Source organism: Agelaius tricolor, unplaced genomic scaffold (assembly GCF_023055355.1).
Source record: "Agelaius tricolor isolate 1412-34295 unplaced genomic scaffold, bAgeTri1.0.p SCAF_1, whole genome shotgun sequence".
In the NCBI taxonomy this organism is placed as follows: domain Eukaryota; kingdom Metazoa; phylum Chordata; class Aves; order Passeriformes; family Icteridae; genus Agelaius; species Agelaius tricolor.
The window spans coordinates 92412207-92439362 of NW_027269261.1; the positions used below are offsets into that span (position 1 = coordinate 92412207).

General features: G+C 40.5%; 2 protein-coding genes across 8 annotated transcripts in view; one reads left to right on the forward strand and one right to left on the reverse strand.

The window, feature by feature from the left end:
* PRSS35 (serine protease 35) overlaps positions 1 to 22544 on the reverse strand; it is a 46479-nt gene extending 23935 nt beyond the window's left edge. For 2 of the 6 annotated variants that reach the window (XR_011681789.1, XR_011681790.1), the window contains exons 1-4: positions 22303 to 22544; positions 20558 to 20642; positions 19489 to 19640; positions 5960 to 6479 (exon numbers count right to left, since the gene is read on the reverse strand). The gene's annotated coding sequence lies outside the window, so the exon portion shown is untranslated. The remainder of the gene's footprint in view (positions 1 to 5959; positions 6480 to 19488; positions 19641 to 20557; positions 20643 to 22302) is intronic. The other 4 variants (XR_011681791.1, XM_071443823.1, XM_071443831.1 and 1 more) reach the window with 3 other exon arrangements.
* Positions 21945 to 27156, forward strand: part of ME1 (malic enzyme 1) — a 153846-nt gene continuing 148634 nt past the window's right edge. The window contains exon 1 of one of the 2 annotated variants that reach the window (XM_071443797.1): positions 21945 to 22348. In XM_071443797.1, the coding sequence (XP_071299898.1) occupies positions 22244 to 22348 (105 nt within the window). In that variant the 5' untranslated portion in view covers positions 21945 to 22243. Of the gene's footprint in view, positions 22349 to 22597; positions 22737 to 27156 lie in introns of those variants that run through there. The other variant, XM_071443803.1, reaches the window with a different exon arrangement.

The window sequence follows — 27156 nt, forward strand, 5'->3', positions numbered from 1 at the left end:
TTACAGAAAAAAAGGATGCTTATTTTAAATAAATAGGTGATAGACATTTGCTCTGTTCTGGGTATTATTTCCCAATTTGGGCATTCACAAGCTCACAGAAACAGCTGCAAGCCTCATTGTTAAGACTTCCATTCAGTCCAAAGTATCTTGTGTTCCCTGAACATGCTGGAAATCAGCTGAACAAACCCACAACCAGTAGCCCTACATAGCACCAGGCATAGTTGCCAAGGGAGAATATATGAAGCATTGTTAATTTTTACACTGTATTGTTTATACTCATTCAATAAGAAAGAACTAATAGCAAGAATCTGCTTTTACATTTAATTGACCTAAGCTCCACACAATATAAACCCATTAAAGCATATGCCAAGGAAAAATTGCCATTTGAGCTATTTGCCTCACAGCCCATTGTTATCATAGCTGTAATTTTTTCCAGTAGATTATTTAAAAATTAAATTGCACACAGATTGGCATCATGATAGTATTAGCAATGTAGAGTATGAGCCCACAGAATTTATAAAGCTAGTATGTCATAAATTGCAGTCTGCATAAAAATATTTAAAAAACTGAACCAATACTACCACATGGGTTTCTTAAAAAAAGAATAAAATAAAATAATTAAGTGAAGCAGCATTTATTTAAAAACTAATGACCTATCTTGCCTCATTTTGTTGACTGTTTTCATAACACTTTATTGCATTCAGCGTATCAATATCAGTGTAATGGAATAAGTACTAAGAATGAGATGCTTCACTGTGGTTATTCATTCTGGTCATTGTTCTAAGTCAACTATTTCAGTTAAACTAAACCTTCAGACCAACCTTTAACCTTATACGTGTCCATTTGTTTATTGATTTCAGCTGAGACAGGACCAGGGTAAAAGTAATTGCAAATTATTTTCTTCCATGTGTTCCAGGTATGCAATTTGGATTTCTTTCTGAGAGACTTAGATGTAAGTTACTTCAAAGCTTTCATTACCTCAGACTCAAAATGTCTGTATCTTTTACTGAGTTGTCTTTCTGTGTTTTTTCTCCAGAAACTGTATTTGGCAATGGAGGAAAAAAAAGCAACTTAGTCTACAAGCTCACAATATTCTGTAGCTTTATCTACTCCATCTGTTTTAAGATGAGATGCTTTTTGCTTCTAGGAGCTATCAAAAGAAATTTTATGACTAGAGTGAAGACAAGGAGAGCTGGTAAGGCATGTCAGACAAAGGAGGAGCACTTACTTAGGCTTTCAAGGCTCAGTGCAGAGCAGTTAGGATTTTTGGCTCTGAATCTATTGAAAGCTATAGAGGGAGCCTAGAAAGATTAGCTTGAATGGCTAAAGTTACCTTTTTGGAATACTTCACACTTGCCAAACTCCCAGGGGGCTAAATTTAGAGGAGGTAAATCCCATTCTGACTGTGGTGCAATTAATCATGAGCTACTTTATTGCAATTGTCTCCTATGATGAAAATTAGAGAAGAATAATTTTTTTTCTGGATTTGGGTTGTAAGTATAATTAAAGATAATTTTGAAATGTAATTTCTTAAAAAAAACTATCAACTTTTTAAGACTAGAAGATACATTAAAGAATAAATTATTTTGATCAATTTAAAGAAAAAAATCAACCCAAACAGCAAGGTAACAAGAATTTTTTGGACTATATATCCTCCAAGTAATACTTGTGTTCTTATGGGGAAATAACTATGAGTCTTGAATTAAAGGATTTAAGTCCAAAGATTTTTAGAATAAAGTCTGAAAGCTTGTGTTTTGTGGTCCTAATGCTTCCTTTATATTTTTTTTAGGATACTGAAAGTTTTTGTAAATGGGGATGGTAATCCAGATCTTTATTTAAAGTGGAATCTGTTTCCAGAGTTTATCTTTTATGAGAAGATGGATCCACATTTTTTATCACTTTCAAAATATGTATCAGAGATTGTGTCTTGAAACTAAATATCTCACAATAAATACACTTAAAATTTTATCGTTCTGTTTTCCCATGCCACTGCTTTACACTTCTCTGCAAGAGAAAACAGTTTAAGAGGAGAAAAATTCCTGTACTTGAGGGGTGGCTGTTTACACAAATTCCTTTCTCCACAATATCAATTACAAAGAAGATGGTGTTCTATACTGTCATACTCCTTAGCAAACCATGCATCCAAATTAGTTGCAAGAACATTGACTTTTGAGCTGTTATATTTGCTAGCTTAGCAGAAATCGCAGATTTTCTTTCTTCCTTTCTTTTTTTCCTGCCTTTTTTCCCTCTATTTATCCAGTATTTCTTATGATAGGTTTATATTTCTTTTGCTTCCTTGTTTTCCATTGATCTGGAATTCCAGTACAAGACAATCCTATGAACAAATATTGTGACAAGTCTACATAAACTTCAGAATTGTAATAACCTCCAGCTGCTAAAAGAAAGACAATTAAGCAGCAATCTTCAGTTTATAGGCTTATTCTGTCACTTCATGATTTTGCAGAATGCAAAAAATCCACATAAATGTCATTCATGTTTGACCTCCTCTTACATAAATGAACAGTGTAATAAAGAAATCTCCAACACATCCTATTTCAGATTCTAGCCATGCAAATGTCTTCTTCTTTTAACAGTCATCAACACTAAGACTTGCTCACATCTTGTCAAGTCTTTGTGCTATAACACATATAGCTGAAAACAAGACACAAATTTAATAAGTACAGGGAATTTCATGAGCTGGTATAATCCTATAAGTGTTTTACACTGTTCCTACAGCTGTGTGTGTGAGTATTTCTTGTCAAACTTAGACATGTAATTTCAGGTTTCAAATTAAAACAGCATTGGGTTTTGATATGACTTTGGAATACCTTCATATATTTATTGTATCTGGCTGTCAAACTCTTTTTCATAATAATAAATTATATGAAAGTATAAATAAATTATATGAAAATATAAAAAATTTTAGTAATTAGGGGAAAAAGCAGAATATCATTATGTATTTCAGCATTCTGTATTTTAATGAAATAACCACAATTCTGTTAATAGCTACTGCAATTCCGGCAGAGATATCAATCATATGAAAGAAAACCCAAACTCAATAATTAACTAGACAAACTACATCAGCAAATTAAGACCCTTTAGAGTTCTGCCAAGGAAAGCTGTGACTAGTGAAATTAGATACAAGATCAATCATTGAATGCAGCAGGCTTGGCAGAAGGGAGTCAGAGTCAGAGAAAACTCATGAGTCTGGGAATATGTGCCTGAGGACATGGACAGGTTTAGTAAATAAGAACCCATGCCTGCTTGAGATGAAGAGCCAGGAAAATTCCCCTGGGCTCCTGCCCCCAAAGGAAAGAGGACTTGTAGTACTGGAAATCTTTGGCACAGTATTTAGGGTTAGTTGTTGATGGATAAGGGAAGAAGATGAATGAGAAATCAGCTTTTCTGTACAAGGTCAGCATTAATTCTGTGTGAGAAGGGAAGAGGACTGAGAAGGCTGGTGCAAAAAGTAAGGAATCAGGGAATCTGCATACTACATGAGGAAGAGAGCACTCCTCCACATCCTTGTGCCTGCTTGGGAGAGGGCATCATTCCCAAGCCTAACCACTGCCTTTTTCATTCATTAGAGGAAACAGTCAAATTCACTTTTAATTTAATGACAGCAGGTTTTAATATATAACCTTAGCCTTTAGCTTTTGCTACCTACTGTCAATATAGCATCTGCATTCCCAAGCAGAATGGCAAATTCCCTGATTTCCTAGGGATTTTTCCTAGGGAATTTTTCTGAAGTTAGATAATAAACTTTCCTGGCAATTGAGCTCATGGAGATGATGTGTGGAGGCTGATGTATTAGGTCTCTCTAACTGCAGAAGACATCCAATTTTGTAGGGAAGACACGAGAAAGGTACCACTAGTACCCGGACATCCTCCTTTGAGCCTTGTGGGATCTTCTGTTTCTAAAAGTAGCTACAGCCCAGCATGGAAGGAGAAGGAAAGGGAACATTTTCCTCCTATGAGCATGAGTTTCTTGAAGATTTCTTGTCTCAGTACACTCTCGCCTCTCAAACTCATACTATGTAAGCTAAATCCAAGAAAGGCCTCCCAGGACAAAGGAGGTACCACAGACAATATTTGCAGGTATACTTATGACTGAGGTAAATTAAAATTGTGGCCAATGTGAAGAGCTGTATAGTAGAGGATATGTATTGTATTTAAATATCTGTATAGAGGCTTTGCCCCAGAGGTCCCGGTTGCCCTTGATGGGCTGCAGCTGCGATGTCCTTAATTGGGCTGCAGCTGTGACCAATGAAGATGACTGGGATAAAAGGGGGCAGGTAAGCTGGTTGGGGAGAGCCTTGGAGGAGCCTTGACCTGAGAGAGAACAGCATGCAGCAGAAGGAGTCCATGCTGTGACGATCTGCAGCCATGAGAATACACCCAAGAGGTATGGACTTTAGAAATCTAATAACAACAATATGGGACTCTAGAAATAATAGAAGAACAAGAGAGCTGCAAAAATACAAGGCAAGTGGTATGTCATTGATACTCACTGAGTGTCCAGGTAATAAAATGGCAGATAAAATTGAGTAGAGATTACCATAAAGTGATATGTATGAGAAGAAACAATTTCAGCTTAACATATACAGTAGTATACCTAGAGTAGATAATTACTATTATGGCCTGAAATCATGCCATAGAAATAGATGCTTCTATGAAAATACCTCCTCATGGCTAAACAGCTGTCAAAGTATATGGAACACAATTAATATCTATGTGAAATAATGGATATGGAACATACAAACACTTTACAATAATTGAATGCAACAACCCAAGGTAAGAGTGCCCACAGCCATAAATGTTCACAGTTGGACTTTTTGGAACAGTTTGTTTCTTTACATTTGCAGTGCTGCAAACAAGGCTGTTTATCCTGTTGTTATAGCAAAATCATGACCGAATTCAAACAGACAACAAGTGGCTTAAATCACTCACCACTAGGTGTTTCCTACACTACTGTAAAGTAACAAATGTTGCCAACATAAACAAATTAAGAACATGTAGTGTTTTAGAAAGCTAGATGTCAACATTACTGTAGTATTATTGACATTAAAATGGAAAATACTAAAAGCTTGGCATTAGCAGATATTGTAGTACAAATTAATTGTATAAATCCCAGGCTGGATACCACCATACCGTGTCCTAACTGCCAAGTATAGAATATCTTCCCTACCAGTGGATCCCTTGGCCTACAGGCTGTCATGTACTGGAGGGACCCAGCACAACTATGGGGTGCAGAGAAAGTCAGCCCCTGCATTCTTAGTGAGATGGAGCTTAGTTATACCTCCTGGCATTGTTTTTATAGTCCTCAACTAATTACTTTTTAAATTTTTTCTACAAAATTTATTACCTACCAGGTGCTGCTGTGTTCTGAAATGTTTGTGTAAGTAGCTTTACACTCATTTGTCAAATAAATTAACCTGGCATATTCTTTAATACCTTCATTTTTTCTAACTAATTGTAAATCATTCATCCTCATACAAATTTAATCCTTAATGCTCTGCTGGATTTTAATCAAATAATAAAACTAGTGATACAGAAACTACAATAGGATTTAAAATCACTACAGATTATCTGGATAACATTACAAAGGCCATCTTGTCACATATCCAAAGATTGGACTTACAAAATGTCTTTTTACTGACAGAGGTGGGTTGAGCCTAGCTGGACACTATGTGCCCACAAAAGTCCTTCTATCATTCCCCTCCTCACCTGGACATGGGACAAAAAATACAACTAAAGGCTCTGTGGTGAAAATGAGGGCAAGGGAGGTCACTCAGCAATTACTGTCATGGGCAAAACCTAGGCTCAAGCTAGCGGCATTAATTTAGTTTATTGTCAATTAAACCTGTGTAGTGTAATGAGAAATAAGAACAAATCTAAAATCCACCTTCCTGCCACCCCTACATCATCCCAGGCTCATCTTCATTTGTGAATTCCCCACCTGCTCACATCCAGCAGAACACAGGGACAGCAAATGAGAGTTTCAGACAGTTCCTCATTTTTCTGCCACGGGAGGACTCCTCACACTCTTCCAGTGCCCCAGCACAGGGTCCCTCCCACAGGAGACAGTCCTTCATGAACTTCTCCAATGTGGATCCTCCCCACGGGCTGCAGTTCTTCATTAACTGCTTCAGTGTGGGTCCCTTCCACAGGGTTCAGCCTTTAAGGGACAGACTGTCCCAGAGTGGGTCCCCTTATGGGGCCAGCAAACCTCCTCCAGAGTGGGTTCCTTGCTCCATGAGGCCACAGGTCCTGCCAGGAGCCTGCTCCAGCACAGGCTTCCCACAGGGTTACAGCCTCCTTCAGGCATTCCCCTGCTCCAGGGTGAGATGCTCCATGGGATACCTGCTTCCAATGTTGATATTTGCTCCACCGTGGACCTCCACTGAGGGGCAGCTGCCTCACCATGATCTGCCTCAGCATGATCACCACAGGCTGCAGGGGAATCTCTGCTCCAGCACCTGGGAAATGTGAAATCACATGCAAACTGAAACTGAACAGTGAAATTAGTTAGCTTGAGGACAAGGGTAACTACTCCAGCATTTTTAGGAGATAGTATTTGCAAACCCCTGCAAGTCACTTCCTAAGAAACAAAATTATATACGTAACATAGCAAAATTATATACATAACAATATTTTTTGAGTGTTTTTGTTTTCCATTATAGCCCTTCTTGCCTAGCTGGCTTTTCTCATGCAACCACTTCACAGACTGAAGAAACATATCTTCACAACATTCTCTACAACAATGTATTTGCTGACAAATGGAACAGCCAGTAGTAATGCAAGATTCCTCAAATCCACTGGCACGGTCTCTGGCAGAAGGTCAAGTTCTTTTCAGAGCCAACTACAAAGCTCTTTTATTTACCTAGAACAGGTCTTTTAACGCTTGTTTTCCATTTACACTGGGAACAAATTTTCAGGTTTTCACTGTTACCTCAGGGACAAGTATATGGTGCCACTACCAAGTGAAGCTATTGCTGGCATTCCACCCCTCCAGCCTTTTTGCATCACTTCTACATGCTGGTATATAGCTCTGAGTGCATCATACAGAGTCCAGATAATTACTTCAGTTAGCAAAAATCCAGAGGAAAATAGTTAATTTTAATTAAATTGAGCTGCTGATCTGCTTACTGTGTTGCCTCCACAAACAGCTATAGATACAGAAGTGGGTGACTTGGGATGGCACCACTGCCACATTTAACACTAAAATGCAGTGTATATATGAGTGCCAGTTAGATGAACCAAAATTTTTCTTTTCCTAAAGAACGTATGCCTGGTATGTTTGAGACAGTTTTCTACTCTCCTCCCAGTTCATAAATTACTGTGTAAGTCCTAAGTCAAAGTTGCACTGCCTTCCAAGAAAAGGTTGTTTTTTAATTGGTACACTAGTAATCACATACATGAATCAATTATTCACTGTTTTGCTGTGTAATCTACATACATCTAAATGCTTAATTCACAGAATCATAAAATATGCTGATGTGGAAGGGAGCCACAAGAATAACATAAGATTTATTAAGTATATTTTTAATATACTGGCCAAATTCCCAGTTTATTATTGCTGGATGAAATAATAACAAAGTTAGAATGTGTTAGATTATTTTTGGTATTAATTTATTTTTGCTATTAATTTAACTTTTACACAGAAATATACAGCTTATCATGACCTTAACATCATTACAGAGCAAAGCGGATGGAATATTGTAAGTTGAGCTGATTTTAAAGTCCTCCAGTCTAGGTTAATAGTCTCTCTTCTGTTAGACAAACAAAACAGAAAGACAAGATTATTTCCTTTATTTAGGCCCCATCCTCTGACAGGAGTAAATGGTGAGCAATGCTTCTTGGAACAAAGCTGTATCTTGAAAACTATTATGCACTGATCTTAGTCCAGCAGCTCAGCATCTCAAGACTTGGATGAATGAGGGCCAGAGCAACTCAGCATCTTGCAGAGGGAGTTCATAGTGAAGCAGCCTCTGCAGGAGACAGCATCACTGCTCTTTAGAAATGAGCAGGCTGTTACAACACATGGTTCACTTACCAGTGGGGAAAAAAAAAGAAGCTAAATATAAAGGCAGATTTAAAGTCTTCACTTCATGCGGTCTTTTAATACATCTTGAATTAAACTATGGTGCCCAGAAATCTGGATTGCCATTTGAGAGAATGTATTTTGAGATAGCAGACATATTTTTAGAGACTACAGGGAAGGCTCATCATGCTACAAATTAATATGAATGCCATCTCTAGGTGTAAGGGAGAAGATTCAGGAGCAAAAACTGTGAGACACGTTGTATCTTAACTCAAAATGAAATAATAGACCTACTAAGGAGCTGGGGGTGAGAAGGGAAAGAGGACTGAGAGCTACTGCAAGGCTGGCAGGAGCTGCAGAGTACTCAGTTTTATTAAGATAACTGCTAACAACTTTGGAACATAAATAAATAATACATTCCAAAACCATTGATATCTTCATACTGTCTCTCATCAGAAATAAGTAAGAAAGAAGAAATGTGAGATTTACAGCTGTAGCATGGAGTCCACAGGCAAGATAAAGGTTATTTGCTTCATATATAATGTTTTTCTTTTGTAAAACATGACATAGCTTCTTAAAAATACATTACAGTAGAGTACATGAAAAAAATGTGGCCAAGAGAAAAAAAAAATCAGAAACTGAAGCCATGGCTGAGATAGAACTTGTATTTTATTTCTTTTAAACATCAGGATGAACTGTCTATTCTAGGATATTCTATTCTATTCTATATTCTAGGATGAACTGTCTCAGGACTGCTTGATTCACGAACCCCTTTAGAAGTACTTGCTGGAACATAAAAAGTGCTTCCCAGCTATTAAAGAGAGTGGGTCACTGGTTTCTGCATTCAGATACATTCAATTAATGTGTCTTTTTAAACTTTAAACATGTATTATTGTATACAGCCATCAGTAATGAACACACATGTACTTTGGTGCATTTGAAAATAGTGGCTGATACACCAAATGTTTGATATACTGCACATGCACTACTCATTAATTCTCCCTGACAATTTATAGGCAGAGCTTTCAAGTTATCTAAATATAAATTTGCACATAGCTTCAGAAGTTGGAGGGTTCACACCCTTTTAAAATGCAGGCAACCTTTCTTCTCCATGAATTCCCATTAGGCCTCTGTAGTGTACTTGCCAAAAGGCTAAAGCTCAGCAGGTGTGGTCTTTCTGTAAATATTCCCCAGTGGAAGTTTAATGTGAACCTCTCACACATATAAAAATATAATATGCAGGGAAATGTTTGCTGGATAAGGACCTCAGATTTAAAACTCAGAGGGGAAGAGACTATGTCTTTACATATACACCAACTATGTTTATTTGAAAGCTGCTAAATCATTTAAAGGCACAGTTCTAGAAAAGCCATAGGCTGATTCTGGAAACCTAAGGAGATTTAGGGTATTCAACAGTCAGCATAATGTTTTACCAAATGAAAGTAGAAAAGTGCAACTACGTGTTTCCAGGTAGGTGGCTTGAAGATTATTCACTTGGTCTTTACAAAACCTTTTGTAGATTAAATGTTGTGCAAATGCTATGTGTAACTGAACATACTCTCAGTTCACCTTGGCACTGTCATGCTTGTTAGGACATAGTGATTACAGTGGTGCTTTTCTGAGAAGGAGATTACATTTCTCACAGATTCTGTTCCTGACCCAATCACAGTGTGTGACCTTGTAGCTAAAACTGACCATAGCAACATCTGGCCGGTGAGCAACCATGTTATACTATTTGAATTATTTTTTAAAGAGAAGTTAAAATTGATATCTTGTAGTGTAAGGAGGTTACCCTCCCCCTTTCAGCTGAACAATCTGTTCAAGGCTCTGAGTCTGCACTCACTACACATCCCACGTAGCTAATTCTTAGAACAAACAATTCCTTTGGGGTCTAAAACACTCACTGGATTCTGACTCAGTCAGAATAAATAATTTCTAGCAGGAAAGAAATCTAATTAGCTCAGTTTTGAGGCATGATCAGAGAAGTAAAAGCAAGGCACTAGTATAATTTCATTACAAGAAAACTGACTACAGTCAGTTACAAGAAAAGTTACAGAAAGATCCTGCCTACTCAGTTACCTACTTTATGGAAGCGCTGTGTGGACCATTAGCTCCTGCCTTCTGCAAAACTCCTTTCCAGTCCACCTATATTTCACTAATTAATGCTGTATTTATATCACACAGTGGAAAAGAACTGGGGACTCTTGCACTGGAGGCAACTATTTTTTTTTTTAATTCTAGTAACAAAAGGGGGAAAAAGCCTACCACCTTTAGGTGGCTATTTAATGAGGCAAGATCTGTCACCTTATGATGGAGAAGCACTGTTTCATGTGATAAGGAATTCTGAAGTTTATCTTTAATCTATGCTAATAGTACCCCATAGAACCTTTTTTTATTATTATTTCCTCATGTCCAATCCACCACCTGCAGTCTGCATTACCAAGGATAAATGGATACTAAACCTTATGCCAATGGTACCTCCACCACACTGTGATTTCTGGGAACATAGCCCACATTCATTGTGCCACAATGACTGGACTTGCTTTGAGACAGCCTGCATTGCTAGAAGACTGTTGCCCCTCCTCATCCTCCATGCAAATGTATTTGAAGGTATTTGTCAAAACCCTTAATGTTTGGTTTTCTCTTAGCTTTTTTTCAGTTTCTGCTAGAGCATTAACTAGTAAGCTGCTGTCATCTATTCCTGCTGGTAAATTTATGGGGGAATAAGCACCCAGATAGGCTGCAGCAACCAGAGCTTGAATATGACAACCACTTCATGGACAGCCACAATAAATCCATAATTGCCTCTCTGCAGACCAGTGCTCCTAGCACATGGAATTAGCACAGTACAGTAGGATCACCATTATGCTTTTAAATGACAAGTTGGTTGACAGATTGAGCAGCTGAGTAGTGCAGCAGTAAATTGCAGCGGTGCTCCACAGTACAGCTATGTGCACATTGTATCCACCTCCTGCAGGACTGGTTAGTGCTGGCCAGCCAACACTAAAACTGTTGGGGTAATGGAGGTTCTTTGGCTTGGCCACAGATTAGAGGCATCAGAAGTAAACCAAGAAGTGGTTTTCGGAGAACAGGGAGCTCAAACTTTTTAGGGAACAAGGGTAATACTCTTGTATTACTAATAGTACCATTAGTTCAGTTACCATAAATAATGCCACCTGCAGCATTTTTGCACTGTCAGGGCAAGTTCAGAGAGTAACTTTTCCACACAGAAAAGATAGATGATAACAGGATTTTGAGAAAGTCTTGTATTTTCTGACTCATGAAACTTGTCTTCATTGCCAAATAGAGCTTGGCAAAAGAAAGCCTGACTGTATGCTTACAGCTGCAGGGAGGAAGGCAGAGTGAGATGCAATTTCAAAAGTCCTTTCAATAGCAAATGAGTGAGTAACGAAATGGCAGATTATATTCAATCCAAATATTAAACATACACAATGGATTACTTGAATTTACTTAGCACCACTTAGGAAAGAGGCCTCTGAGTCATTGTAGGTGTTGTACTTCCCCCAGCAGTGCCTTCCTTTAGAGGCACTGCTGTGCAGTCACAGCACAGACTGCATGGGCTGTATGGAAGTGGGATTTGCTGAAAATCAATAACATTCTCTTTTTAATGGAGATTTAGAGGTTTTGGGTAAAGCCATAAGGGAAACCTGTAGTGTAAGCATTCACTAGAAGAATTATAAGGACTGTACAAGCAGTAATGGTAGGATACAGTAACAAGTAGTGATATGTTTATTTACATATTTATTTATGGAACACAAACACTTAAACACATTTTGAGTAATGTTTTTCTTCAAGAAGTCTCTTCTTACAAGTATGAATCAATAAAACTGCTCCCAAACTTAAGCAAGAAGACACCTGATTATTTGACAGGTAAGACATTTAGTGCTGTGCAGTAATGTTTTTATTGGTCCACTTCTAAAATTTATCATTTACTCATATTTCTCCCTACAGCTTATTTATTGCCCAAATTTGTTTAATTTTTGGATAATGTTTCCTTAAATAGATAAACCATGCCCTTCAACTGTCCCTTGCAGTCAATTATATTAACTAGGACAGCTATTCTTTTGACATTTTATAAGACACTGAAACTCTCATCTGAACTAGGCCACCAACTAATTGCTATGCACAGGCAACAACGCCACATTATTTCTGAAACTCTGTCATTCTTGTCCTGTAACTGCAAATCCACAGTAATGGTGAATTATCTTGTACATGACCACCTGCAACCAGAAAATCTGCTGTTTAAACAAAGTCTCTGTTATTTCTTTTCTTTTGCACAACAGAAAATAACATTGGACTTATTTTTACAAATTAAGGTCAGAAGAAATAATCTTAATTATGAAAAAGGACATAATGCTATTTGGAAAAGATTGTCAAACTTCAAAATGACCACATTAGTTCATCTTCAAAATATTGTCTTAGAGCATCCTTTTGGGGTTTTGGTATGGGAAGTTATTGTTATCTCAGTAGAAATCTTAATTAGATGCTTGTTAACTTCATATTAAGAATTTATGGTATGCAGAACCACTGTATTAAAGCTATAGTCTCCAGACCTTTGAGGGCCTCTATAGAGTTGTATAGAAAGACTCTTTGGATGACAAGGTGAACAGATCTATCCGTGAAGAAGTTCATGGGACATTGACTGCTACTACTGGAATAATCATGAGCTGAGAATCATCTTAAAAGTGGTCGGAAAGAAACACTCTTCATGATGCTCTGGTGAAGCATGAACTATGAGCCCTTACTTGAGTGTTCTCTTTCAGGTGTTAAGCTTGGTAAAATGATAAACAGTGGGATTGAGTGCACCCTCAGCAGGTCTACCAATGGCACAAAGCTGTGTGGTATGGTTGACACGCTGTTGGGAAGGAATGTCATCCAGAAGGACCTGGACAATCTTGAGAGATAGGCCTATGTGAACCTCCTGAAATTCAACAAGGCCAAGTGCAATCCTAACCCTAGCCTTGCTCCTGGGCCAGGACAATCCCAAGCACAAATACAGGCTGGGTGGAGAATGGACTGAGAGGAGTCCTGGGAAGAAAGACCTTGGGGGTTTGGTCAACAAGAAGCTCAACATGAGCTGTAAAAGTGTACTTGCAGACCAGACAGGCAACCACATCCTGGGCTTTGCAGTATGAAGACAGGCTGAGAGAGCTGGAATTGTTCAGCTTGGAGAAGAGGAGGCTCTGGGAAGACCTTAGAGCAGCCCTCCACTACCTACAAGGAAGATGGAGAGGAATTTTTTACAAAGTCATGTAGTGATGGGACAAGGGGGCTTTAGACTGAGCTCTTTCAGGTTTAGATTAGATATTAGGAAGAATTTATTCATTATGAAGATAGTGAGGCAGTGGAACAGGTTGCCCAGAGAAGTTGTGGATGTCCCATCCTTGGAAGTGTTCAAGGCCAGATTGGATGGGGATTTGAGCAACCTGTTCTAGTGGGAGGTGTCCCTGCCCACTGCAGAAAGTTGACCTTAAAGAAGGACTTTAAGGTCCCTTCCAGCCCAGGCCATTCCTACTTCTTTTGCCCTTGTGTTTTGTACTCATGCTGAAGCTACCTAGGCCTTTTACAAGTATTGCAAAGCAAGCATCATTGCCATTGATGCCCATGATCCCTTTACCTAGTCTTTACAGCCTCCTGTTAAAGCATAGTGGCAATTCTCTACCTCTAAAAGTACTGCCTCATACTTCCCTGATGATTCAACTGATTTTAACTTTTAATTGGTCTTGTCCAAATGATTTGTACATAAAAAACCTAAGCATGGCTGGAATCTCATGTGCTCAACCTCACGTGCTTTGGCAATTGAACAGCATGTAAAGGACCCCACACAGGTCCCTTTGCAGAGGGAAGGGTTTCCTTGATGAACTAGGACTTCTGTTTGAGCTTCTGCCAACATTTTTGTCAGAAGGTTTGTTTTTAACATTGCTAATGATTTGGAAAACAAAATAGAGTTAGTAGAACAATCTCCAAAACATTTATGGTAATTAGCATGTGGAAAAGAAAAAGCCCTTCATGGGCTCCTGTGTATAGGAGACAAAGTAGTTAAAAGAGGAAAATTTCTGAGCATGCTTTGTCTGTTGCTAAACTGTTAAAATTCCTGGGCCAGACATAACCATGGAAGCAAACAATGGAAGTGCACTTGCTAATACTATTCCAAAATTATCCTAAAGGTGCTGAAGTTGTTTGAAATTTTGTCTGTAATTGGCAGAGCTAAAAGAATTCACCCTCTTTTTATAAACAATGGAAGGAGTCTTGCAGATTTTCCACTCTTATTGCTGGAACATAGATCTGATACAGCAATTGAAGTAAAAGTGCTGTATAGTAGAGGAAATGTATTTGTATATGTGTATAGAGGCTTTGCCCCAGAGGTCCCGGTTGCCCTTGATGGGCTGCAGCTGCGATGTCCTTAATTGGGCTGCAGCTGTAACTGATGAAGATGACCGGGATAAAAGAGGGCGGGTAAGCCAGTCAGGGAGAGCCTTGGAGGAGCCCTGACCTGAGAGAGAACAGTGTGCAGAAGAAGGAGTCTGTGAAGAGCTGCAGCCATGAGAATACACCCAAGAGGTATGGACTTTAGAAATCTAATAACAACAATAGTGGACTCTAGAAATAATAGAAGAACAACAAGTGGTGACCCCGACGTGATAGTTAGCAGAACATAAGACAGCCGAGAGCTGTGGCGGCCAAGAGCTGCGACAACATAAGACAGCCGAGAGCTGTGGTGGCCAAGAGCTGCGACAGAAAAGCCAAGAGCTGTGGTGATTGCTAGCAGAAGCTAAGACAGCCGAGAGCTGTGGCGGCCAAGAGCTGCGACAACATAAGACAGCCGAGAGCTGTGGCGGCCAAGAGCTGCGACAGAACAGCCAAGAGCTGTGGTGATAGTTGGTAGAAGCTAAGACAGCCGAGAGCTGTGGTGGCCAAGAGCTGCGACAAAGTGTGGGTGTTATGCATGACCTGTGAGTCATGGAGAAATGTATGTATTGTAATTAAACATCTGTATAACTGTTAACTTAAGTAAAAGAAAAAGGGGGAAATATAGTAGAGGAAATGTATTTGTATATGTGTATAGAGGCTTTGCCCCAGAGGTCCCGGTTGCCCTTGATGGGCTGCAGCTGCGATGTCCTTAATTGGGCTGCAGCTGTAACTGATGAAGATGACCGGGATAAAAGAGGGCGGGTAAGCCAGTCAGGGAGAGCCTTGGAGGAGCCCTGACCTGAGAGAGAACAGTGTGCAGAAGAAGGAGTCTGTGAAGAGCTGCAGCCATGAGAATACACCCAAGAGGTATGGACTTTGGAACTCTAATAACAACAATAGTGGACTCTAGAAATAATAGAAGAACAACAGTGCTGTTTGGGGCCTTTTTCTAAATCCTATTATTCCTAGCAAGACAGTGAACTCCCAGCATTATGATACAAATCATACCATAAAGTCATAGTAATTTAATTCTGGCATTCAAAAATCTTCAGTTCTAAATTCAGTGTTAGCACAACTAAAATGAAGCCAAGAAAAATTTGTTCTGAGACAGTTAACCAAACAACCTAAAAATTTTAAACTCCTAATCTGAAACATTCTTCTACAAAATACCTCTAAAATATTTGAGATGGAAATAAATGTACACATCTAAATTTCTAAAACTAGGTGCAGTGTTAAATATAGGCATTTGCATTAGTGATGAAAAGATAACACTATCAAGATTTCCTATCCTTCAGATAAGCAGGCTTTGGAATCTAGAAATATTTTACATTCCTCGTCCCCAGCCAATTCAGGAAATTAATTTTAACAGGATATTTCAAGGAAGATTTGCTTGATTTTGAATAGCTTGAAGAGAAGGAATGTGAGTTTTCACGCCTTTATGTAGGTCATTTAAGTCACTCCAGAGTGTCTGCATATTCAAAATACTGGCATTTTAAATCACCTTTGAAATCTATTACTCCTCACGTTAGTTTTGTTCTTGTGAGATTAAAAGACAACAAGTGAAAAACTGGGCCTCTACAGTTTTGGGGTATTTTTTTGTAGAAATAGAACAAATTCTTAGAAAACTGCACTATTTGGAAAAACACTGGAAAAGGGTGCTTATTTTGAGCATTATTTAATCTTCTTGAAACACAAATACAGCCAGAATATCTTCTGAGAACGTGCTGCACTGTGGCATGCATATTTTAATTGCCTTGTGCTAGATTTACTATAATTACAAGGACATGGTCTACCAGTCAATATGTTAACACTGGCATGTGGGAAAATTAAAGTCTCATTCTACTCCAGGCCTACTGTGAAGTGTGAGTGGCTATGCAAACATGCAACTACTTCTATATGTCTCTCCCTAATTTACATCTGACTTGAGAAGTGCTGGAAGTTCCTAATGGTGCCATGTGTATGTGGACATGCTCTCACAGTGCTTCAACATCTCCAGTAACATGTACTGGGCCAGGCACAGCTTTTTCCCTGTGACACCTGGACAATGGGATGTTGACTAACAGCAATTGCAACAGGCATTCTTACTGTTTTATTAATTAATATATATATAATGTATGTATTATGCTGAAATAATTTTAGTATTTTTATGAACCCAGCAAGGGATTCCAAAATTGTGGAGTCTTAGGATACTTACCACTAGTTGTTGAAGTTCAACAGTTTAACTAAATTTAATGCATGTAGGATAAAACCCTTAGCAGAAAGGGATCGAGCATGAGAGGTATGAAGCAAGTTCTGAGTAAAAATCCCACTGGTCAAACAGCCTTATAGAAGCCTTAATAGAAGGAGAGTCAGAAACCGAAGAGTGAGATCAAAGAAAGCTGGTGAATTCATGAGGAGGAGCAGCCTTTTGTGGCTCTAATGAAATTCCTGTAGAAATGCCTGCATGTTCAGAGAATTTGTCACTCTCAGCAGTGTACTACCTGCAGAATCACCTAACAGTCCACGTTGGAAAGGATGTCTGAAGTTCATCTGGCCCAACCTTTTGCTGTCAACAGACTGACCTTCAAAGCTGGATTGTTCACAGACTTGTCAAGTTTTGAAATGCTGCAGGCATGAAACTCTTCAACCTCTCTTGGCAGCCCGCTTGAGTGCTCACCACCCTTCTGCTTGAAAATGTTGTGCTTAAGCCTAACTGGATGTACTCTGAGTGCACCTTGCTACTGCCACCTCTTAGCACTGCACTCCTCATCTGTGAAAAGAGCCTGGCTCTGCCTTCTCCACACCCATCTTCTGGCCAGGCTGTGGTGTGGGCTGGGGCCAGTGGTGTCCCTGTTTGGGCCAGCAAGGCAGGCATCACCAGTCGTGGCTTGTGCCACCACCCCCACTGAAGGAGGAGGGGAGGCTGGGGCAGCTGAGGGCAGCCCTGTCCATGTGTGCTGTGCTGCTGAGGCTGGCCTGAGGACATGAAGTGGGGTCAGCCCAGTGCCTCGTGACTGTTGAGTGACTCTGTAGTGACAAGGCTGTGGAGGCCAGGCTGGCCAGTCAGCCCACAAGTGGTCAGGGACACCTCATGACTGTTGGGTGGCTGTAGTGATGAGGCTGTGGAGGCCGGGCTGGCAAGGTGGTCAGGGTCCAGGACAACAGGGCCCATGGCCAGGCCCAGGCAGGGCTGTGGTGCTGCTGAGGCAGTGATCGATGACTCTGAGAGCTGATATGGGCTACTGAACCATGGCAGGGTGGGTGGGAGCCCTGGGAGTGTGGGCAGGGACAGCCAGGCTGGCAGCACTGAGAGTGTTGGCACTTGGGCATTTCAAACCTTCTACTAGATTCTGCTCTTAACTTCAGGAGTGCATTGTCTACTTTGAAGTATATCTTTAAGAAAAACCACCTTTGTGTTATAAAAATCACTTCAAGATAATAAAAAAAATCATTATTAAACAATAACCTTATACTGCTTATATAGTTCAATTTTTGCTTCTCCTTCAGCCTAACTAAAAACATTTGTCCCAATGATGAAAAATCCAATTTCATTTTCAAATTCCCTAGCACAAGTCAGGATTGCTACCCACTACTGTAAAATGTTTATGTTAAAGAGATTCTAAAAATGCTTCAATTATCTTGTAGGTCATGAAAAAATTAATCTTTTTTAAAACTAACCTTGTGTCCCTGCCAAATTTGACTTGGTATTGCCAACCCAACAAAAAAAAATTATAACTCAATAAAAATTTGTAACTCAATAAACAAATGTATAGAAACAAATGTTTCTATAAATACATGAGCAGCAAAAGGAGGGTTAAAGGAGCATCTCCATCCTTTAATTAGTCACTGTCCCTGGAGGCATTTAAAAGTGGTGTAGGCATGTCACTTAGGGCCATGGCTTAGTGTTGGACTTGGCAGTGCTGGGTTAACAGTTGGACTCAATGATCTTAAAAGTCTCTCCCAATGAACTTACCCAACCTCCACCCCTCACAAAAGGACCCGGGGTTATACCAGATCACAAGCCCAGCAGAAGTTAACAGTGTTGCACTATTGCAAAAAAACAAACATTGTGCTGACAAGTATGGAGGGCACTGGCATGGTTCAAACATACGAAGTAAAGCTTTCCATTGATTCAGGGCTGGTGAGGTCTTGCCTGGAGTACTGTGACCCCACAGTGAGCACCCAACTGCTACAGGTAATAGTTTGACTACACATCTTAATGGGGTAAGTCAGACACGACACACAAGTACCACCTAAAAGTAGTTAACTGGATGTTTTCATCAGGACATAGGAGTTCCTTTCCTTTTCTTTTAAACTGGTAGCCCTGAAAGATAACCCCTCCCCAGTGTCACAGCAGGATATGCAACTCCCAAAATCAACAGTGGCTCAAAAAATAGTTTGGGGGAATCTAAATCCTCTGATCACTCATAGTGTAACACAAGGATATTTCCAAAGTTCCATTCTTAAATATTTAAACATAGTGAGTCATCTTAATTAAATACAATAAAGAAATTTCTTTTCCTGGACTTAACCTGTCTTTACTACTGGCATGAAAAAGCAGGTTGTCAAGTTCCTGGCTGAGATAGAGTTAATTTTCTTCCTAATATCTGGTAGAGTGTTGCATTTTGGGTTTAGTATGAGAATCATGTTGATAACACTGATGTTTCAGCGTTGCTCAATAGTGTTCACCCTCAGTCAAGGACTTTTCATTCTCTCATACTCTGCCAACAAGGAGACACAAAAGCTGGGAGGGAGCATAGGCAGGACAGCTAAGGATTTTCCATACCACACAATATCATGCTCATTAAATTAAATCAGGGGATTTGGCCATGAGGGGCCAATTGCTGCTCAGGGTTGGGCTGGAGTTTGGTCAGAGGTCAGAAGGTGGTGAGCAATTGTCTTGTGTATCACTTGTTTTTTTTTCTTTTTTTGATTTTACTCCTCTTTTTTGTTACCTCACTTTTAATTACTATTATTACAGTGTATTTTACTTCATTTTGTTTATCAAATTGTTCTTAACCCATATGTTTTACCTTTTTTGAGTTCTCCCCCTCTCAGGAAGCAAGTGAGCAGCTGCACAGTGCTTAGTTTCTGTCTAGGGTTAAATCACACCACCCATCTTCCTTCTAGTCTTTCTTTTCCTAGGACAGTTTCAAGTGGAGGTTTTCATACATCCTCAATACATCTGAGGAGATTTGAGAGAGACAAGAAATACAGAATAAGTATTTCCATAAGTAAAACCATAAGTACTTATGAAAAACCATGAGTAAATTTTAAAAGTGTTCCATACAGAAACCATTTGAGAAAAAGAATTAAGTGCCTGCCAAAAGGGCAAAACCACTGTATTTTCTGTCAGAAACCCACCAACAATGTACAATGCCCATTAATAATCTGAACGTGGGCTAACATGTACAAAAAATCTATATTGTGTACAAAGGCATTACAAATAATTTGGTCACTTACAAAAGCTTTATTTATAGTCCTATAAATAGGATTATGTTATGCCATTATTATGCAATGCAGTCCTCTTTTGGAATAATGACCTTTGACTGCAGATGTAACTGCTGAGCATTACTCCTTTGGACCCCTGAATTATTTTTACAGTTTGAATATTTTGAGGTCCTAGAAAAGCCACTCTGAAATTTCTCTTGATCAAAGACACTCTGTAAAGGCAATACAAATGCACAACTGAATTTGAAGGAAGGTATAGCATCTAGAAGAAAAGTAATCACTAACAGCAGACTTGGACAAATAAATCCTTACTAATCTCATTAAATGGTAAAATGTTCCAGGTCTCAAGTGGAAGATTTTTACAGGTGACAGGTGACACATGACACCATTTCTTCTTGTTTCTTTGGTCTTCTTTTGAGCTGAAAAGATCTGTTACCATTCTTACAACTCATTTATCTCAAAAGATAGTTATCATTTAGTTTTTATTAGTGTTTGAACATAACAAATGGAAATAAATTTTATTTTTAGGAAGATAGGGAGGAGTAAATTCACACTAAAAACACAGTAGTAAATGGTTTCTGAATTCTGATTACATTAAAAAATGTATATATCCCAATGAATTTGACTTAAATTAGCTGCTTCATTACATACCTTTTATAACTTGGGCAGAATGAGTCAGGCTGAGTTCTTGGCTGGGGTCAGACCTCTGAGCAGGTACTCACAATGATTGCAGCGACTTTTCACATAAATCAAAGAGGGTTTTTTTATAAACAGTGTTGCAACATGAAGATAAAAATTACATCAGTACACATTACTCTCAGACAAAATATTGCACTAGGTAAGCATTCTATCAGAATGGTTTCAGTGTACTCACTAAGAAAGGAGAAAGGATGTTTCTATGTTGCTTTTCAATTTTATAACTAAAAAAGAGCTGAAATGAAACCACATATCCCTGATACCTGATAGTAATATTCAGGACTTGGGTGGGGAGGAAGACATTTAGCTAGTCAGAGAAATCCAAGGGAAGCTGGATAATTGATCAGAAAGACTTCAGGTTTAAAGTTTTGAAGAAATTTTTAATTTTAGTTTATTGCTTTCCATAATACTGAGATGGTGGAGCAAGGGACAGATCTATTTACTGAATTTTCTGCTGACTTGCAAGTCAAGTTTCCAGAAATAGAAACTTGGAATGTTTCCAACTTTCCTTTGTTGGTTATCTGCAAATAAACTTCTCAGAGCTACTTAATAGGAAATTCGGTAAAAGCCAGATTCTGTGGAAGTTTGTTTTTTTTATATATAAGATTAGGTAGTAGGATGGATACAAGGCCTACTGATTAAATGTGAAGAGGTAAGTTTGAAAGAGCTGCAAAATCTGTATCTGTTCATTGCTGCTTGACAACAGAAACAAAATTCTACTAAATTAATCCTCTAGTCACACATTTAAAGCTGTGTAAATTCTCCAGCAGGACTACAGCATCCATATGGAAATTATTTTTGCTTACATACATGAATTTAGAGGAATAAAGTCACAGTGATATAGCACACAAAGGGTTGTTTTTTTTTCTTTGCACACATGTAAAGAATTTCAGAACATACTGACATACTGAAAACAACCGGGGCTAGCGGTACAAACCAGCTAAGCACCTGCTCTGCCCCGGTGCTCTCCATCCTGACCAGGCATAACCCCGACCACCACAGCTGAGGCCAACCCACAGCTAATTGCATCAAACGTGTTCCGGACTGTACGAAGCTATGCAGTCCGTCCCCTTCGGGAAAGATTGGATTTCATGGCCATTTAAAGAGCAGAAGGAAAGTGAAACTTGAACGTGACTCAAGCGCAGAGCCCCGGCTCCTGCGTGAGGCCGCGCCGGGGGGGTCAGCGGGCTCCGGGCCGACGATGTCCGGGCGCGGTGCTCGGCAGCCCCCGTGCCAAACCCGGCGTGGCGAGGCAGAGCCGCGCCTGCGAGCCCCTGCAGCAGGTGATCCCAGACCGGCCTCCTTCTGCGGGCGGCCCCTCCGCTGCGCTGGAAGGCAGCACAGCCCGCATCCCCGCCAGGGCAGGGCAGGGCAGGGCTGCGGGTCCGCGCCCGCGCTGCCCTTCGCACCTGGGCGGCCGCCCGGCTGCGCGCGGAGCCGCCGGTGACTCAGCGGCTCGCCGGTGACCCCCGCGCGCGGCGGCGGCGCCTCGCCACGGCTCTGCCCCCTCCCTCTCTCCCTCCCGCCCTCCGGTAGGATCATCCCACCCCGCCGGGCGGTCACCTCAGCAGGAGGAGCCGCCGCCACTTTGCCTCCGCTCCCGCAGCGACCTGACGGCAGTCAGCCCCGCCGCGCCGCACCATGCAAGCAGGGAAGGGAGACGAGAAGAGGCGGGACGCCGCCCGGCCCCTGCAGCTCACCATGAAGAGGGGCTACGACGTGCTCCGCGACCCCCACCTCAACAAGGTAGGGGTGGGCAGGGCAGGTGCGCCGCTGGGCGAGGAGGGCGGCTGCCGAACGGGTGACGAACGGTCCTGCCGGCCGCTGCCCCCGGGGCCGGGGCCGGCTCTGGCCGCCGCCACCTGTCTCGGCGCAGCGGCCGCCGGGCCGGGCCGGGGGCGGCGGGCGCGGGGCAGCCGCACTTCCTGCGGGCCCGGCGCCGCTTCCTCTTCCTCCGGGCGGCGGGGGGCGGCCGGTGCCCTGCCCGCCGCCTCCCCTGCGGGCCCGGGCCGCGGAGCCATCCCTCGGCAGCTCCCAGGGGAGAGGAGTAGCAGCAGCAGCACGGGGAGGAGGATGCTGCTGAAAGTTACGCCGCTCTGATGCGAGTTCCTGCTGCCGTGCTTCTGTTTTCCCGGTACCGTCCTTCTTTTCCAGTCCTCTTCTCCACGGATGCCCCACCTCGTTTCCTGCTGGCAGAAGTCTCTATTGGTGCTGTCTTGCGTTTTCTCCCCTGGCAGGGTGGAAAATGTGTTTATCGCAACTATTCCTCTTGGAGCTCTAAAATGCAACTGCAGTTTCCTCCCTGCTCTGCATCAGCTAATGCAGTCAGCTTTTCTGAGAGATGCCCTAGCACAGCAAAACCTTTTTGACGCATTCCCAGTTTGCTTAAGAATGGCAATTCAGTTTCATCAAACTTTCTAAACGTGTAAAACTAATCTGGGAAACATAAAGCTGAGTAATGTTTGCACAACTGCCTTGATAAAGATGCAAAGTTCAAATAATAGAATAATTAAATTGGCATGACAAGCCCTGAATCTACTGCCAAAATGAAAATTGGTTAAAAGTAGATAATAAACCACACCTAGCAAATGAAACCTTGGTCAGACCCTTACCTCCAAATTTCACCTTGCACATTAATTGGAATGGTACTCTGACTTGTACATCCGCATTGGAATGTATATACAGTCATTTTGCTTGTTGCTGATTTGGATAAATTGTTGGACAAAAACTGTGTCCGTAGTTTTACTGGACAGGTTGACTCATCACTAAAAGCTCCATGTGTAAGTTAGATGAATAGTGCTTTTATTAGTCTTGGTGCTTGACTACAAAGTTTCCGTAGAGGCTGTCTTAAGTCTGTGCAGGCCTGAGAAGGTCTCCTGAGGTCAGGTTAAAGGAAAATTTACCAAAATATAAAACTCCCAAGAAGAAACCAAGGAGAGGCTGTTTTGCTTGGGTTTGCGTTTAAGCAGCTGTAATATTCATGGAAAAAGTCTGATTCAGCATAACCAGGAAGGCCAACCCAACAGAAAACTCACCTTGTTTAAAGAAATAAAAAGGGGCCTGTTTTCAAGTGCATTGACTGAAGGGCAGTCAGAGGCAGGCTCATTGCTATGCTCATGCACCTTCCATCTTGCCTCTGAACAGTGTAAAGTAAGGATGGGTTGTCACAGATGAGGTGCTAAAGATGAAGGCATTGCTTGATTTTAATATACAGGAGAAAAGAGTCACAGAATATTCTGAGCTGGAACAGACCCACAAGGATTATCTAGTCCAGCTCTTAAGCCTTTGTGAAGATCAGACTGCCAGCCTTGGTGGGTTAGCACCATGCTCTTCCTGGGTTAGGTTTTATTCTTTTGTACTCTCTCAGCTGTGGTACAGCACATGTGTACTGTAAAGCAGAGAATAGTTGTTTATTTACCAGCCACATCCACCCAGTGAACAAAATTTGATGTTAGAAATGCTCAGCTGAAAAATATGTTCTTTGTGCCTGTGAGAAGAGTCTGGTCCTGGTCTGCTGAAGGATAGATAATCCCATTTTCTGACTGAGACAGGTGATGTTTTTGTGGGTGTAGATGTACTACACCCTAATATATATATGTACACCCTAATATGTGTATATTTGATTCTGTGTAGGTGCACTAAATTCAGATATGTTGAGGACTGCCCACATGGTTGCCAGTTTGATAGCTTGTGGCCTGCCTGCACATGTGGGAGCTGCTACTCCCAGTTCACTTTCTATTATCAAGGTCATTAAACAAGCATCAGGTTGCTGAGAATTCAATTTAAAGTCAATAAAATATCTCCTTTAATGATTCTAAAGTACAGGGATTTCTTGCAGGCCTGCAAGGTGCCAGAACTTTTTGCTACCTTGGCCCTGTCAAGGAGTTGCAATTTCTTAGGATCAGCACTTTCTTTTGGATATGGTGCCAATTTTAAGAGGCCTATTTGCATTTGTGTGACAAAAGTAGACTGTAAGTACTAAATAGTGGTATCTAGCAGTGACTTGCAGAAAAGGAAGGCAAATGATGTTTTCAGAGTCTCTTAAGACAGATTCAGGTAAAGCTGAATTGTTTTACCTGCTTGCCAGCAAGCTTCAGTATGTAGAAGCTTGGGGCCTATGTCCTCAAATAACACATTCCTTTTCTCAGACAAATTGAAAATTTTACATGGGACCATTCATACTTGAACATCTTTAAAAACAGATGTAAGAAGAAATAAGTGCTAGATTTAAAAAAAACCCAAACTAAATCAAAACAGAAAACCCAATCCCAAAACCCTCTCTCCGTTTAGGTGCTCCATTTAAATGCCCCACTCATTCAACAATAAAACTGGATTTCTGCACACTTGTCCATCGCTTTTTATACTTAACCTTCCTGTCTTTTGAGAGAAAAGGATGTGTGAATGCCAGGGTAAACACCCAAATTTCTTCTTTTCTGCTTGGCTTCTACTTCTACTTGGATGGCAAAATTGACTCCCTAGGCAATGTCATTCTTAAATCCTTAATGTTTGACTATGTTAGTAATTCACAAACGTGTCCAACCTTCAGTGCAAAAAAGTTCAATAAAAGATGTTTGGTAGTTTTGTGATTTATTTCCCTTCCCTTCCCTCCCCACCTCCTGTGAAGCATTTTGGGTCCCTGAGTGGTTTGTGCCATCTCAGCAGCAGTGATACATCAAAAAAAAATGCCAAACAGTGGATTGTAACAGACTGAATTTAATTACTTGAGGATGTGTGTCCAAGTCTATGGACAATAATTGTAATTCAGTTTATTGTCTGAAATTTTAGGCTGTTAGCGTTTAAAAGTGTATTTAGAAACTTTCTGGTAATTATCTGTCTTTTTCCCTTAGGCAACCAAACACATTGTAAATAGCAATTACAAGGAAAACAAACACAGTTTCACTTCTTTTCACTGAAATAGATTTGGCTGGGAGTTGTATGCTCTTTAGGCTGATGAGCTACAGAAGTGTGGAAGTAATTTGCTCTTTCCCTACTGTAAATCTCATTTATGCTTTGTTTACAGTTTTAAGGCACGCAAACAGTTTAACACTACAGTTTCATCTTTAATTTTTTACCTTTTAATATTTAAGCAAATCATGTTTTCCTGTAAGCTGGTTATTTTCAGAATCTTGGTGTGAAGATAGACAAACACGCATTTCACTACAAAACTTTCCCAATGGCCTGTATTAGTTGCCAAGTGTAAACTCTTCCCTGACTGAGAAACTTTGCCATGGAAGAAATGCTTTGTTTCCAGGCTGCTTTTATATTCTTGCAGAGCAATTCAGTGAGCAGTAAATAAGTGACTCTATTAAATCTAAGTGCTGGAGGGCTCTTTCTCCTCCCCAGATAACTAATTTTATCTCCTCTACTGAGTGACTGCTGTTGTCATTGCTGAGTATAATGTGCTTGTAAACTGTTTTCTTTCTCTTTTTTCCTTTCTCTTTATTCTAGTTGCACTAAAGCGCTGTAGAATTTCAGAACAGACTGTCTGATAGGGCTGCTGAATATCTGAGAGCACACAGTGTCTGTCCCACCTGCAGTTGCATTGGTGTTTTACCCTTATGTCTCCCAGATGTGATGCCCCTGAATCTTAGCAATTCTCACTAAGTGACATCAGTTGTTGGAGTTGATTGTCGGTGCATCGGCTTGCTATGGGATTTACTACAGAAGGACCATATTGAAACAGAGCAAAGGTCCATTCATCCCAGTGTCTTACTGCCAACAGTGGCTCAACTGGAACCCTCAGGAGAGGCAGAAGAGGGAAGGTGCCTCTGGTGAATAATCAATTCCAGGCTGAGGGAATGAGCAGGTGATTAGAGGGTCATTAAGATATGAACATATGTCTCTCCTGTCAGTTTACATATGCTAGGTGTACTAATTTACTAAAAATCAAATGCAAACTTCTTAGAGAGGCCCATGGAATTCCTGTTTTGCTCTACATTTCAGACAGCGGCATAAGAATGCTTGTGAAATACAGATAGATTTTGTTCTGTACACAACTAGTTGCTTCTCTAAAAGAAAACTTGATTTTTATTAGGTGACATATAAAAAGGGTTTTATGACTTCGACACTAGTGGACAACCCTGCAAGAGGTCTCAAACCTCGAAACTCAAACCTCGAAAAAAAATCAGAGTTATTCCAGGGAAATTTTCTCTGTCTGATGGGTAAAATAGAAGAAGCATTTAAGAGCTTCCTTTAAATAAATCTATTCCTTTAACAAATACCAAGCAATAGAAGGCTATTTTTTCTTCTATTGATATCTATCCTTTCCTTCCTTGATAGTGTTCATATTTTCACATCTTAAACTTGTGTGTGCTTTGGGTGGGTCCTCTGGAGTGGCCAGTGCCCAATGAACATTGCCGTGGCCTTTGTGTAGATAGCTAGTCTGGAAGAAAGCTGATGACATTGGGGATGGAGGAGGAAAACACTTCTTTAAATTGTGTATTAGAATTATCTGTAATTCATAATTAATTTGTGAGATAGATTTTCTGGAAGTTACTTCATATTGCAAGGGATTATTTAATTTTAAACACCAGTAGGAATGAGAGTGCTTTTTG